At 36.5% G+C, this 15,012-nt stretch overlaps 1 protein-coding gene across 6 annotated transcripts in view; it reads left to right on the top strand.

Moving 5' to 3' along the window:
• Ctnna2 (catenin alpha 2) overlaps positions 1-14,795 on the top strand; it is a 1,144,108-nt gene extending 1,129,313 nt beyond the window's left edge. For all 6 annotated transcript variants that reach the window (XM_042273493.2, XM_042273492.2, XM_076566967.1 and 3 more), the window contains one exon: positions 13,582-14,795. In XM_042273493.2, the coding sequence (XP_042129427.1) occupies positions 13,582-13,869 (288 nt within the window). In that variant the 3' untranslated portion in view covers positions 13,870-14,795. The remainder of the gene's footprint in view (positions 1-13,581) is intronic.
• The last annotated feature ends 217 nt before the right edge of the window (positions 14,796-15,012 follow it).

Raw genomic sequence — 15,012 nt, 5'->3', positions numbered from 1 at the left:
AACATGTTTCCTGTAGAGCTTCCTCTGAAGACCATTTTTCTTTGAGTATTCAGCAAAATAAAAAGTTGAGATTATAACTAGGCCACCATGTAATCGGGACCAAGGTGGAGACTCGTCTTCTCTGGAAAATCTTTTTCCTTATCTTGCCAGTACTGATGATAACCAGTTACTTGAGTCATCTGTTGGAATACCTGCTAACATATAGGTTTCTTGGGCCAGTGGCATCTGACTGTTCCAAAATTTTTGAAAGCTTATATAATAATCATTTATAGCCACACACTTGTTTAAAACTTCAAAAATATGTTTTAAGCTTCTTTCCTTTTTTACTCAGACCTCATAATATCCTTTGAAAAACATGGTTATTAGCTTCATTTTACACTTGAAGAAATAGAAACTTACAGTAGGGACTGCTCCATTCTTTTATAGGCACTAAATGATACAGAGATAGTTTCTCTCATGGATAGTTTTGTGTTTTATGAAATGTGAGCACAGTTTAGGAGTGTCTGTTCTGTAGAGCAGTAGTCGAAGGAAAATGTCACATTCCAGGTGCTGTAATATGATAATGACCATAGTTCTTACTGTGTTGTTTTTGTCTCGTAGTGTTTGCAAGATGACAAATTAAAAGGCTTCATAGAAATTTGAAATAGTGAAAATTTAAAATCATTTCTCTTCCTAGCTTTTTGGTATATAGGAATTAGTATGTGTGAAATCTTCAGATGAGAAAAATTAGAAGTTGTTATTAATCAAGTCTCCTTTGACTATGGAGAGGCTCTTTTGGAGGGTTGTAGTTGGTGGAAAGGAAATCAGAGCCATCAGATGATGTCACCACCACTCAGTCAGTGAACAACTATCATGAATCATGATGGCAAAGCTGGTATTTGTGTGTGTTGTCTTCCTTTGTGTGATCCTGATGACTTCTTGGTCCCGTGGCACATGCTTGTGAGCTATTAGAATGTTACACCGGTGTGTTTACAAGATTACTATTACCACACTCAGAATGCTAGAGAGTAGAGTAGGAGAATCCTATAGTAAACTTCCCTCTTCAAAGAAGACTGTCACAGTGGCATAACCCCCCCCATCACAAAATATTAAATTTTCTCTATTTCTTTTTCCTTATATGTGGAGAAAGGAATGCTCTTATGTACTTGTTTTAAAGATCTGAGAGAATTTATGTGATGCAAACACGATGTCTAGCAACCACACCTCAGTGCCTTGCTGACATTAGTACTCTGAGTAGAATAGATAGTCTTTTATTTATAAAATATTTTATAGACAAGAAGGCTGGCCTTGAAATCTGCTCAAAGTTCAGTGATGGAAGAGGTCATATAGTCAGTTTATATTGCAGTTTGGCTCATTTACTTTCTCAATTATGAACCATTTCTACTCTTCTGACAGACTCATGCCTTTGATTCTACTTTCATAGGAGAATGATAGTGTAGAAGGAATGTGTACTAGCCTACTCACTGCATTTTAATTTCATGTGTGTCTTTTCAAGTCTTTAATGTCACAATAATTCAATAAGACCCTGTTGGAGATGTTTGGAGAATAGCAGGTGGATAGGGAAGTATGAATAAGATAAAGTATGGATTAGCTGACAGGACTATGGAAAATATTTTAAGGGAAAGAAGAAAACAGACTGAGGCTACTGGGGTGGGAGTGCATTGAAATTTGGAAACTATTTTTAGTTAGCTTTCATCATGATGCCAGTTGGAATTTGCTTTGAATTTTACTGAGATAGAGGTTGAGACTGTGATAGAGAGCCACTGGAAGAAGTTGATGAGAGTGATGAAAGAAGGGACAGGCTGAGTTCATTTGAGAGAATCATTCTGGATTTTATTTGAGTAGTAGAGTGGGCAGGGTAGGAAGCAAGGAGAGTGGCTAGGTAGAAATATGGGAAAAAAAAAAAAAAACTAGCGATGATGTCTGAAGAGTTGGCTTGAGTGAGTGACCACAGGGCAGAAGGTGAGATGAGGTCCAGTAGCAAGTGAATTAAAGTTGTGAGGACAGGAGATGATGGAAAATGAGATGCTGTGTCAGAGAACAAAATGCAGCACACAACTCAGGATGCTTCATCTGAGTGATATGAAGAAGGGAAGGGCTGCTGACTGAGAGGGAGAGGTCTGTGGGAGGAGTGAGTTTTAGGTAGGGGTGGAGTGATTCATGAAGCTTCTAATAGCTTGAAAAGATGGGGAAAAGTCAATAAGAAAAGATATGAGAAAGATTGGGTGGTTCTCTAAACACCAAAGGATCTTCGAAAAGGTAACTCAAGAATCTGAAATGGAATAGATATAGAAATGAAGTGAATTCATGGTTGCAGCTCCACCAAATTGTATTCCTAGGTCAAGGTGAAGTCCGTATCCAAACCTGTGGCAGGTGCACATAGTGAGCCCATGGAAGTGGTTGGGGTGTCTGTTCACGGTGGAAAAATAGTGACTAGAGTGAAGGGAATGTTTGTAGGGAATTTTTCTGTGTCTACTAAAAATAGACAGAAAAATGTGTTCAGTTGTGGAAAGCCATGGATCAGCTGCTCAGATTTAAAACTAATTTAATTAAAAATTACTGAGTTTTAAACCATGCATTATACTGAGGGCTTCTTATGAACACTTGAACTATGGAACTTTTTTTTGTCTTAATTCTCATTTCTATAATGAAAAAATTTGAAAATTTGAATTAATGTACTGAATTATTTTATGTAGCTATAGATGTGTCTAGCATTTCACTTAGTTTTTTTAAAAAATATTTTATGTAAGAGATCATTACTCATGAATTATATAAGAAGATGATTATTACATTGGAGAAAAATGATAATTAATATTCTGTAGTCTCATTGAATGACAGCAGAGATGTCCCAAGTGGATACCTGAAACCTGGGCATAAGGAGCTCTATGTGGTATAGTCATCAATCTTAGCTATGAAGTGACTACTGGACAAAGGCTTGATTCATTTACTGAGAAAAGAAGTGGTACAAGATTTTTATCATGCTGCAAAATTTAATACTTAAGATGCTTTAGTTCTAGAACAGTCTATTTAGTAATTCCGGACCAAAATTGTCTTTGAGTCACGGAAACTGATAGGAACAAAACCTCAAATAAGAAGGTTTTGTTAAGTGCATTTAAGAGATGACATGAATCCAGCAGAGACTGCCAACAAGAGTACTTGTATGGACAGAAGGCTGACAGAGCATACAGCAAAGGAAGTCTCAGACCATGCCGATTATAGAGGGGGAGTCTTCTGGACTGTGCAAATAAGGGTATAAAGGTCAGTGTATGTCAATTATCCTCGCCTCTGATGTGTACAGGCCAGCAAAAAGATGCAGTTCCCTAGTTTTGACATTTAATGATCTTGAATTAAAAAAAAATTACACCTCCCCTTGTTAGTTTCTCTTTCCTACGCTATGTGGGTAATATAATAAGTGTTACCAGTAGGAAATAATGGTAGAAAGATATTAATGAGTCTTCATTTGATGAGATTTTCAAGGTTCTTTAAACGATATTGAGGCAAGGTTAGTCTCAGCTGGAGATGGTTAGTGCTAGGTCCAATGACTCAAGGTGTAATTAAAGATGAACAATTAATTACACATTTGTAACCTACTTTGTAGCCAAACATATTTATTGATTTAGGAAGGATCCAGGGAATCCAGTCTTTTGTGTTTTTATGAAAATAAGCCATGCCTTGAGATGATGGTCTTCAATGATTGAGTTGTTAGGTAAGAAGGCATGGATCTTAATAAGTTTTGGAGTGAGTTAATTAAGATGTTACCTTCTCTTTATTTTTTAGAAGAAATTACTATAAATAATATCTAATAAATATAGCTTGAATTATTGGAATTTTGTTATGTGGTTATAAAATATATTGTACATTGGTTATTTCATTTAATGTTTCTGAAATTAGATTGTAAATGTTGGTTTCTTACCTAGATTGACTTCCTATCACCTCCCAGTTGACTCCTTCTTCAAGACACTGCCAAACCCTAAGGGTTGCTAGATATTTGGGGCATCATCATTTTACCTAAGACCCTTAATGTTTTCTGTATTGACTCTTGATTACTTCTGCATTCTGAAGGATTTAATAGTGCTAAAAGTATGCAGACATTTTAATGCTTTCTATTTGCCTTTCTGAACTTTTTTCTAGGTCTTATTCATGAAAAGTGTAAGATTCAGCTAATGATAGTTTAAGACATTTTCAGTAAAAGCAGAATAAAAGAAGTATCTAAATTATTAAGTGGAGGGTGAGGGCTGGAGGAGGAAGAGTTAGAAAAACCGAAATAGGATCAAAAGATTTGGGAATAGAAAATCATAGTAATAGTAAGAACCAGAAATAGAGCTGAGGACGTGGTACATGATAGGTCCCTGAACAAAGGGCATTTTCACGTTTAGCACTTAGTGATCTAGGAAAATGCTAGATTATACAGTATTGTCATCAGTAGCAGACCATTTTCACTCAACAGTTTATCATGGCAATCTTTCTATGTGTTTACATAGAACTTACATTTATATTACAACTATCTAGTCATATGAATGGTTACATGGCTTATCCAGTTAGTGTGGCCATAGATACTTGCTTTTTTTCTAACTTAAGCAATGCTACAGTAAACATTCTTGAGCAGTCTAAAGATCAAGACTTTCAAGCAGAGCTATATTTAGTAGCTCATTTAAAATCATGTAGTTAGTGATTGGTCCCATTGGATTGTGAACTCAGATTGAGTCATAGCTTATGAATTCATTGCTTTTGGAGGAGAGTTCCTCTTATACTGCCTCATTGTCATGATACTTGGGGAGTGGGATCATTGGAAAAAAGGACAGTGAAGGTGTTGATGCTCTCTAGAGGAAAGGCAAAAGGAAGCCTTTGATCCTTTGAAGTGTAGCTATAAGATATCAAGTTTGCAAGATAAATCACGATGATACATATGATCAGAGATGACACAATCAACAATGAATGTGCAGTACACTCATGTGAGACACAAAGCTAACACCCTATCGAAGGTAGTATCCAGTACTCTCTGCCATGGTGTGTGTCTGAAAATGTGTAGGTCATTTTTTCACTTGATGAATTTATTACCTCATGAGTCTTCTGTCATGTGGAAGCAAACATTTTAGAGATCAATAGGCCATAAGGTCCTGTATGGTGGGATGGTCTAGAGAGTTGAATGAAAGAAGAAAGTCAGGAAAAGATGGGAGAATTCCTAGGTGCCTAGGCATAATTGCTCCTAATTTTACAAGAAGCAACACATCTCAAGTGTAGCAAGAATCCCTTGTTTGGGGTTGAGCAAAAATTATTCAGCCTTTACTGGTAGAGAAAAAATGGCTCTAAGCCATATTTAGAAAATTTGTTGACTGTAATTAAGCCTTCATGGGAGTCCCCAAGGTTTACTTACCTATAATTGAAAAAATGCAAATGAAGACAGTTAATCAGTGAACTGGCTGACTATGAAGCACTACTACCTACCTAAATGAATTAAATCCAAGACACAAATACATCCAGTGGAGAGTTACCTGGGAACCAACTGGCAAATCTCTCAGCGAGGCTTTGGAGACATTTTCTTTAGCCTGTCTGAGACTGCAGGGGCTTTCTGCTAAGGTCTTTGCCAATTTAATCCTTGGCCATTACGTACAGATTTCCTCAGGACTGGCTCTCAGTGTTGCTAGAGTACCAGCTGCCTCTCTGGGAGAGCTCAAGGAACCCCTACAGAAAACATCAGACCTCTTGTGCTCCTTTCCATCATAACTGACTCCCTACTTAAAATGAAAATATTTGTTATACAAGACTGAGTTATCAAATAAGAAGAATAACTCTAGGACAAACTAACTGCTCAGGTGATATTTGCCAATACCTTAAGGGATAGCTATTAGGCATTGGTGTATATTATAAGATATGTTGCAGTTATGGTTAAACAACAATCAACCAGGGACATTTATTTGTTACCTTAGACACAATGCTTCTTAATATATGTTGCTAGATTTTATTACCTGATTTAAAAATAGTTCCCTAAAAAATCTTACACTTTTGTTAATACTTATGCATACTCATTTACAATTTCATTAATTGGAAACTCATAACAAAGAGCCATTACTAAGAAGTGCACAATCTGTTCCTAAAAAATTTAGTCATTGGAACAAAAAGGGGAATGTGGTGTCATTTAAATAAAATGTATTTGTCAATGGTCTGATGAGCAGTAGTGAAATGAAAAAGTACTTAAGCCTATATATATATATATATATATATATATATATATATATATATATATATATATATATAGAGAGAGAGAGAGAGAGAGAGAGAGACAGACAAACAGACAGACAGACAGACAGAGACACAGAGAGAGAGATAGAGAGAGAGTGCTAATATAGTGGATGCTTATCTTTCTGTAAATGGTACAACACTGTCTTCAACAGTTCTGTCAAAATGTCAACTCTTAGAAGAGGGAAGTAAATATGTTACCTCTTCCTTTGTCACTTAGCCAGTTCTGAGGGGAAAAAAAAAAGTACTGTGATTGATTAATAATGTCTGCCTTGAAGACCGCAAAAGTGACTGTCTTAAGCAAATGAAATCTAGCTCTGCTAACGTTGTCGCATGGTTGATATCTGAGGAGGTGAGTGGAGAGAGCAACAGAATAATAACTTGCCACGATAGAAATGTCCTTTTCCCCCTTTTGCCAGTATATAAACATCCTGAGACAACTTACGTTGGGGAAGAAAGGACATAGCTAAACCCTTTCACCCCATCTTTGTCTGAGTTATTTATTGCTCCTGACTTGCTAGAGATTTTTTTAAAAGGTGTTATTGATATAAATTTAGATGTATCGTGATTTCTAATGAGATCAAATACCTCTTCAAAGTCTCATGGATTTATTAAAAAAAAACAATATGAAATGTTCTTCTTGGCAGATAATAAACCCTGTTGTTCTAGGTCTCTAGCTCTTCCATTCACTAACAGCAAAGCTGACTTGTAGAAAATCTTCCCACACCAGCAAGCAATGTGTGACATTTTTGCAGGGGAGGGAACGAGTAATAGTTTAAATATAACTAAAGGCCAGCTGTAGTTTTCTGAAAGTATCTGCCTTTTAATAAAATTATTCTCAATTTTTCTATCATAATTTCTTTTCCCAAAATATGTAGGCTAGTGCCACTAAAACTACTTCCTGTTCTGTACTAAAGCTATCTTATTTAGCCACTCAGAAATCCTCCAAGTGACTAAAATGGACTTCTGCCATATTTGTGGTACCTATTTCTAGTTTTATATTCACTGATATTAGCTTGGAGTTGAGGTAATGAAAATAGAATAGTTTTAGCCTTGACATGAAAGTGCACTTTTCTTGGGCCGCTGAACATTTCAGTGTCATCAAGCATCCTTCCTAGTGTTTATATTTCCAAAACAGGTTCTGAATGAACTTGACTTTTTATTTATTTTTTAATTTGGCCAGTATTCCCATGACACTCCCATTATTATTAACCTGAGAACAGTTTGGATTTCCTTAGGCTGCCCTTTTATGTTTCATTATATTTGGGGGGCCTCTAATCATCCTAATCATCTTATTTGAATACAGACATTATCTCAAAATGGGTCCAAACCACATGGCTGTTGTAAATGAATGCATGCTGAGTTGACAGTTGAAATTCCAGTCTTCTATGCTTACATTCCTGACCCTTATGAATGACATTCTGAAAGAGTGAGATTTTGTCCCCCTTTGTTCAGTTAATTTTCCACTCTTACATTTTGCACTTTTAGACATTGTTCTTTTTATTTTTTTAAAGGAAATTGTGAATCATAAACAGCATTTTTTTCATTTGTTTGTTGTTGGCTACATAAGCATCCCATTGTTCTGGATAGGTAATTCTCCCATGATTCCCTAGTCAACCAAACCTATTTTTTATTCAAATAGGCTCTTTCTTGATAATGTCATGTCTCAGATTATTAAAAGGATATTGATTTTTTTTTATTCTGAATGTCTTATGCCACAAATTTTTAAGTAAACATATTGGAATTTTGGATGTGCAGAGAGAAAACATTTAGGATTTTATTCTGCATTATTTTCTCTTGCTTTGTAAAAACATTAGCAGAAGAAAAAACACAAATGAATATACAGTTTATATATGCATATATGTCAAAATTAGGATGATTTATTAATATAAATAGAATATGTGATTTTTCATAACCAGCTCCCCAAGATTCACTACAACATTTCTAATGGTCCCTAAGATAACTCCAGTTAGATAAGACACAGAAATTGAACTCAGCTCTGTAACATCTCAACATTTTTTTATGTTTTGTCTTACCTCGGTACATCAGTATAAAGCCAGAGGCAATAGGAATTTGAGACTTGTTTCCCATTGAATTGTTTTGGAATTGTAACCACCAGGAAGCCCATTTCCCTGCCTTATCCTTCCCTACATGACTCCCAGTAAATCTTTTATTTCTGTGGTTCCTTGTACACCTGACACCCTACTAAGGCACTCCCTGTAGAAAGTTTTGCTTTTTAGAATGTGTGTCATCTTTTCTGGATCTCCTGTAACATCTGACAGTCTGAGTCTGAGTCTATTCGTGTCTACATACCCATCACTTAAGAGAAGTGGTTGACACAACACAGAAGAAATAACTGCATGGGGAAATGTGTGGGTGGAAAAATGGAGAAAGAATGTAGGGAAAGGGGGAAAGGATTTTAGCATTGCTTTCAAGAGTGTGACCGAGTCATGCATTGATGTTCAGTTATATTGTAATGGTGGATGTTTAGTGTAAGGCCAGCTTTAATGAAATAGTCCACCAGTAGTGACTTGGAGTTTTAGGAGTTTCCTCATAACTCATTTCATGCACATCTCATGCTGTTTTTCAGCTCTGAAGTTATAAAGAATTAGACAGCAGCAGAAGTATCAATAATGAGAAGAATTACATTCAGGAAAGACTTCCCTCTATTCGAGATACAAATGAGGACTGTGAACAGGAAGACTATCCCTATGTGACTTTGTGATGGAAGTTGTGTGGAGTTAAGAATGGGAACAGTGGCAGGGAAGGGGGAAACAGAAAAAAAAAAATGCCTGAGAAACCGCTTAACTCACCCTTATTCGTTTTCATGGACTGTAATAGAACAAGATGTGAGGAAACATCTGTTGCCTTTTTTAAAATAGTACTTTGATATTTTGAAAGATTAGTGACAGAATTAGGAGAATTCTAATGCCTATGGCTAGGGACAAGTGTGGAAGTGCAGGAGTCCAGCACAGCTCGATAGAATTGAGGAGCAAATGAGGGTTGGTCAGTGAGAGCAATGGCCACAGTTCTCACACAGTTCTCAAATCAGGCTTCCTGAGTTTAAACCTTGATGATGGAATGACAATGCACCATGTATTACTCTTAGAAATCATTCGTGGTGAGATCATGACCACTCTCAGGGCTGATTGTCCATCTAAATGAGAGAAAGTAGTCATGTGGTCTGATTTGTTAAATGTAGCACATATTTTTTAAAATTAGCTTAAAATATGAACAGTTGCTCTTGGACGGGCTACAAAGATCACCATAGGGAACAGAAGTGTCTTTAATGAAAAGCTGGGCCTTGCACTAGAAAGAGATACCCATATAGACTGCTTGAGGAATGTTGATGATGTCACATTTTGAATCCATTATAAGGAGATCCAGATCAAGGCATAGAACATTAATTATAATGGCAGAGACCCACTTAAAGGTCTAAACCAATAGCTAGAGCTGGGTAGTAAATGTGCATAAGTTGCTTTCCAGGCTCTGCTGCCCTGAGTATGACTCCAAGACAGCAAAACAGATGTAGGTAAAAAAAAAAAAAATGATGGGGACAGTTCAACACTGGGTAGGAACATTACAAGGTCAAATTGTCAACACAGAGAGGATTCAGATTCTTAAAATAAGTTAAAAATCTAGAGAGCACATGAGGTAGAACTAGTCAAAAACTGTGATGATAATGATACCAGGATGTTTCAGAGTTGAGGTATCAGGCTTCCAGGTCTGGCAGGGTAAAGAGAAGCAGAGACTTTTTCATCCATAGGTAGTAGCTGATAAACAAGCCCCTAAAGTTTAGGTAGTGCTTCCAGGGAGTAATGCTGTTCACCGGCTTTCAAACCTTGTCAAAAGATGGAGTTGAATTTAATCCCTGAACATCAGTTTCCTTGCCTATGAAATGAGTGCAACAATCATTGCTACTTGAGAAGTTTTGAAAATTGAATCACATAATTTAATTAACATAACTAAGGCAATGCCAGGCACCTCCTCATAAGTGCTCAATTAATGTCAGTTATTATTATTAGATCTTCACTTAAATATGTTAATTTACTCATCTTATTTGAAAATGCCACTGTTAGAGTAAAGCATCAGAAAATAGAAAGTAATTATGCTAAATAGGTGTCCTTAAACTCTGCTAAAAGAAATCATGCCACATGTCTTTACTCTTTCTAATGTCTTTTGGGGATTAAAGTTTCACCTAAATCTTTTCAGTTAGAAGTCTTTTTGGACAAGAATAAACAAAACCCATTCATTTGAAATTAAAAGAAAAATAACCCATGCTGAAATACAGCCAAGTCATAAAAGTGGGTCTTGAGTAGGACAAAATATATACTTTTGGAATTCAACTTTTTTTTTAAAGTCACATTTTATATTAAGTTTTTGGATTCAGTTTATTGTCTGTGTATAGTTCTCTTAGTCAGTTGTCTAGGTCTCTCTCCTAATATCTGCCTTAGCAGGTGGGTTGAGTAAGACCACTGGGCTTATATATCAGAGCCATCTTACTTTCACCAATATGTGAGATTTATTCACAGGACTCCTGCATCAGGTTGGGAGGACAATTGGGTTCTGAAGAAGAGGCGGGTTCCTCTTGCTTTGTTGCAGAATTAGATACCATCTATCTAAAAATGGAATCTGTGGTAAAAAAAAAAAAAATCTCCAAATTGCTCATATCTTTTTATTCAGATCCATTCAATTCCCCAAGACTCACATTTCAAGAGCCATTTAATATTATAATAGACATATCTTGCCTTATTCTACTAATACTTTCATAACGCACCAAAGCAATATTATCCCTGGCATATAACTTTACTCTCTATTTTACCAATGGCATGGAATAGAATTAACTAATTTTATGAATAAATATCAGTCATTTTTGAAACTTGAAAGACTGATGTGGAAATAATTATAATTAAGGATGAGGGTCATGTGGGAATGTTCTTTGTAGCATACACAAAAAATCATGATGGATGCATTCTAATTGACCCAACATGTTGCCTTATCTCCATCCATTACTTATCCCTCCACTTGGAGGGATACTGGAAAAAACTGATAATGTGAAATACAGTCAAATATTGTGAAGTACTGGAAGCAATTGCTAAAATATGCTAATTGTCATCTTTGGGTTTCATTAATTTAGCTGTTGCCAAACTTTGGTAAATCTGTCAGAATCTTCTAGGCTCTTTTTAAAAATGGAAGCTTTTTAACTTTTCTTTTTAATTTCTTTTTATGCATCTTTGGGTTGGGCCTGTAAAAGGACATTTCCCAGTTGATGCTGACATGGCAGTCCAAAGACTATATTGAGAAGTTGTAAAGTAATCCATGCTTGGCTTCTTTCTCATATTAATGTTGAATAATCTAGACTTTTCTCATTAAAGCTCACTTTACAAACATAGTTGGGATCAACTAAACAGCCCAGACCAGGCCATTATTTGGGTATATGTACCTGGTACAGTCTGACAGAGATGGTGAAGTAAAATAGGAAATGGGTTGCTCTACTTCCTTAAATTAAATTGTACAGCTATTCATTATATTTCCACTGACTGGTGGCTTTGAGTCACAAACTAGTTCTTTTCTACAGTATTATATAATCTTACTGATATTTTTTGTGGCAAAGCATAAATTCATTACTATTATAAGAGACTCATATACAAAGAACATTACAGTTTCCCAGTGATCAGACCCCAAGCTTTTAGATGATGCAATAATCACCCACTAGATTGCAATCATTTTTAACCCAGTGTAAAACCTCTTTTTTTTTTTGCTTTTTATGAAGAATAGAGAGAAAGAATTTGTTCAAGTAATGGCATCAGAGAGGCACTGATCAAAATTTAAATGACCCCATTTACTACATGGTAGCCATTTTGATCTCGAGATGACATGAAGCAATGTGAATGTCAGTCACGTGGAAGGGTGGAGCCATAGGGTTTACAGTCTCTTTTCTTCAAGCTATTGCTAATCACTAAATCTTGCATGACTGTGCTTCATTTATATTTACTGCAAAGCAACTGATGAATGGTTTACAATACTTAAACATGTCTGAAGCTGGAGTAAGACTGCCAGTCTAGCTAATGACTTGTTTCTTTCATTAGATTACATATAGAATCTTTTCTGATGGGGACTCTGAGAAATATAGTTTTTCTAGCATAAATGGTTTGATTCTTGATCCTAGCAGAGTTGAAACAGATACTAAATGACCCAGAATATGATATGTATCAAATGGCTTAGCTAGTAGCAGAAATTGGGTAAATTTAAAATTGCTGGTCAGGTGATGGGCTTTAAACCCTATTATTATTTTATTATTTTTATAGTTTCTCATGACAAAGATCTCTCTATGTAGCCCAGTATGTCCCCCTTTTTCTTTCTTTCTTTTTTCTTTCTTTTTTTTAAAGAGATGTTATCACTTATATAGTCCTCCCTAGCCTAGAACTAGCTATGTATACCCAGCAGGATCCACCTACCATGCTCTGCCTAGCCTCAACTCTTGATCCTCCTTCATCAACTTCTTCAATGACTGCTTTTATGGCAGTTTAAAAAAATTGCCCGTTCCAATAGGTGGCAGTGTGAAGCAGTTTGTAAGAATGTCATAATTTAAAACTACACAAATTCCTGAACCACATCTCTCATCATGAAGTGACATGAGTGAAAACACCAGATAAAGCACTTTAAAGAATTAAGTGGGAAAGTACTTTAGAAATTCTTAAGATAGTGTTTGGTGCATAGTACATACAAAATAGTTTATGAACACGTGGACAGGTGTGCCTTTCTGAACACTGTCAAACCCAGAAAACCATGCCACAATAGCTGATATTTTCACAGGAGGTATATTCATGACCTAGAAATACTGAAATGTGTACTCTAGTATCAATAATTAAAGAACATGTGTTGGCTGTTGTCTTCATTTCTATCAGTCCTGAGCTCAGGAAGTAGAAATAATGTATAAAGATTCTTCCATAGGTAGGAGCATGAAACTGAAATACAACCCTTTGTGACTTCTTCAAAAAAGTATCCAGTGCCTGCCAAATAAGTTTCAAACATTTGAGTAACTGCTACCATTGTGAATGAGTCTAATAAGATATGTTCCCCCATGGGGATATGTACATGCTAAGAATAGCACTCGTTCTTCAGTTGTATTGGGATTTTAGAGAACTATGTACTGCAAAGCAAACTGGGATCAAGGGAGGAGAAGGCAGGTGGCTGATAATGTGCTAACTTTATCTTGTGATAATCTGCTTGTGTGGCAACACCAGGAGAAGCACAACACTCCTGGATGTGTGAAACTGTACCTGTGCCTTGTGACTTTGACGCCTTGACTGACCCAATTATCTTATTTTTCCCTTTTTCTAGCTGGACAGTGCTACATCACTCATCCAGGCAGCCAAAAACCTGATGAATGCTGTTGTCCTCACGGTGAAAGCATCTTATGTAGCCTCAACCAAATACCAGAAGGTCTATGGGACAGCAGCTGTCAACTCTCCAGTTGTGTCATGGAAGATGAAGGCTCCTGAAAAGAAGCCCCTTGTGAAGAGAGAAAAGCCTGAAGAATTCCAGACACGAGTTCGACGGGGGTCTCAGAAGAAACACATTTCACCTGTGCAGGCTTTAAGTGAATTCAAAGCGATGGATTCCTTCTAGGACAATAGGCTTTAAAGCAAGAAAGCTTTTCTTTCTGTTGCCCCACCCTTTCTTTCTTTTTCATTTTGATTCCATTTTTGTAAGCATACCTGCCGACTTGTATGCCTCTGGCATGGGGAAATTAAAAGAACAGTGTCTGTTTGCATGTAAGATGAGATGAGATCAATAATGATGGTCCATCTGTAGCCTGGAGAGGGGACAGGTGATTTCTGTCCTGAGGTGGCACAGAGCTGTCCTTCGAAACATTCTCTTAAAGTTGGGCAAAGAGTTCACACTAAAATGTTCATGGGAGTGGGGGGGATGGGGAAATAAACTTAACTCTTCAAAAGCAAACTCTAATGCATGCAAGAATCATTAGGTTGGCAGGTATATTCATAAGTGAAAAACCTGGAAGTGTAATGGTAGAACATAAAACCTGTACTGCTTCTGTTTCGGTGCAAAAAAAAATGTATTAGCCAATACGCTGAAGTGTGTGGCCCACAAATTGAACAATTTAACCTCCATGTCCTGTATCCATGCTATCCTGTGGATTCTTAACTGAGGAGAAACTAACTTGTCCCTTCTCAAATGCTTCTTTAATCTGCATTCTGTTCATTCTTCCTGGTAGTGCCATTACTAGTGTTCCTCTTATCAGTTTCCCCCCTCTGCTGAAGATAATAAACATTCATTTGAGACACCTGGATACTTCTGCGGACACTGACAACACAAAGTGGAGCTCAACTGTCCTTCTTTCTGTTCCTTTCTTTCTTTTTAAACTTGAACTCTGACTTTGCTAGACATAGAAGGCTCAATGGTGGAAAGTTAGCGCAATGGAGATTGACTGTGTGTGAAGGTTTAGAGGCAAATGCTTAGGTGTGTAGCTTGGAGTGCCGGTATCTAATATACCATTGTAGTCACTGACACAAAATAAACACATTTAATCTTGACACCTGGATAGTGTTTCGTTTCTCTGCATGCATGGGTAATATATGAACACAGAGTATCCTTAAACATTGATTTAACAATGCTTCTTGTTTGATCTTCACAAATCAGCACTAAAATATATGTAGTCTCTCAGTCATTTTTCTTCCAGAAATGTGTTTTGTGGTTTGTTTTGCCCATTTGTTTTATCTCACTTTCAGACTGAATCTGAAATGAGAATGC

This window comes from Peromyscus maniculatus, chromosome 3, assembly GCF_049852395.1.
Source record: "Peromyscus maniculatus bairdii isolate BWxNUB_F1_BW_parent chromosome 3, HU_Pman_BW_mat_3.1, whole genome shotgun sequence".
Lineage (NCBI taxonomy): Eukaryota > Metazoa > Chordata > Mammalia > Rodentia > Cricetidae > Peromyscus > Peromyscus maniculatus.
Note: the sequence above shows the minus strand (reverse complement) of the source record. Positions and strands in the feature narration are given on the sequence as shown.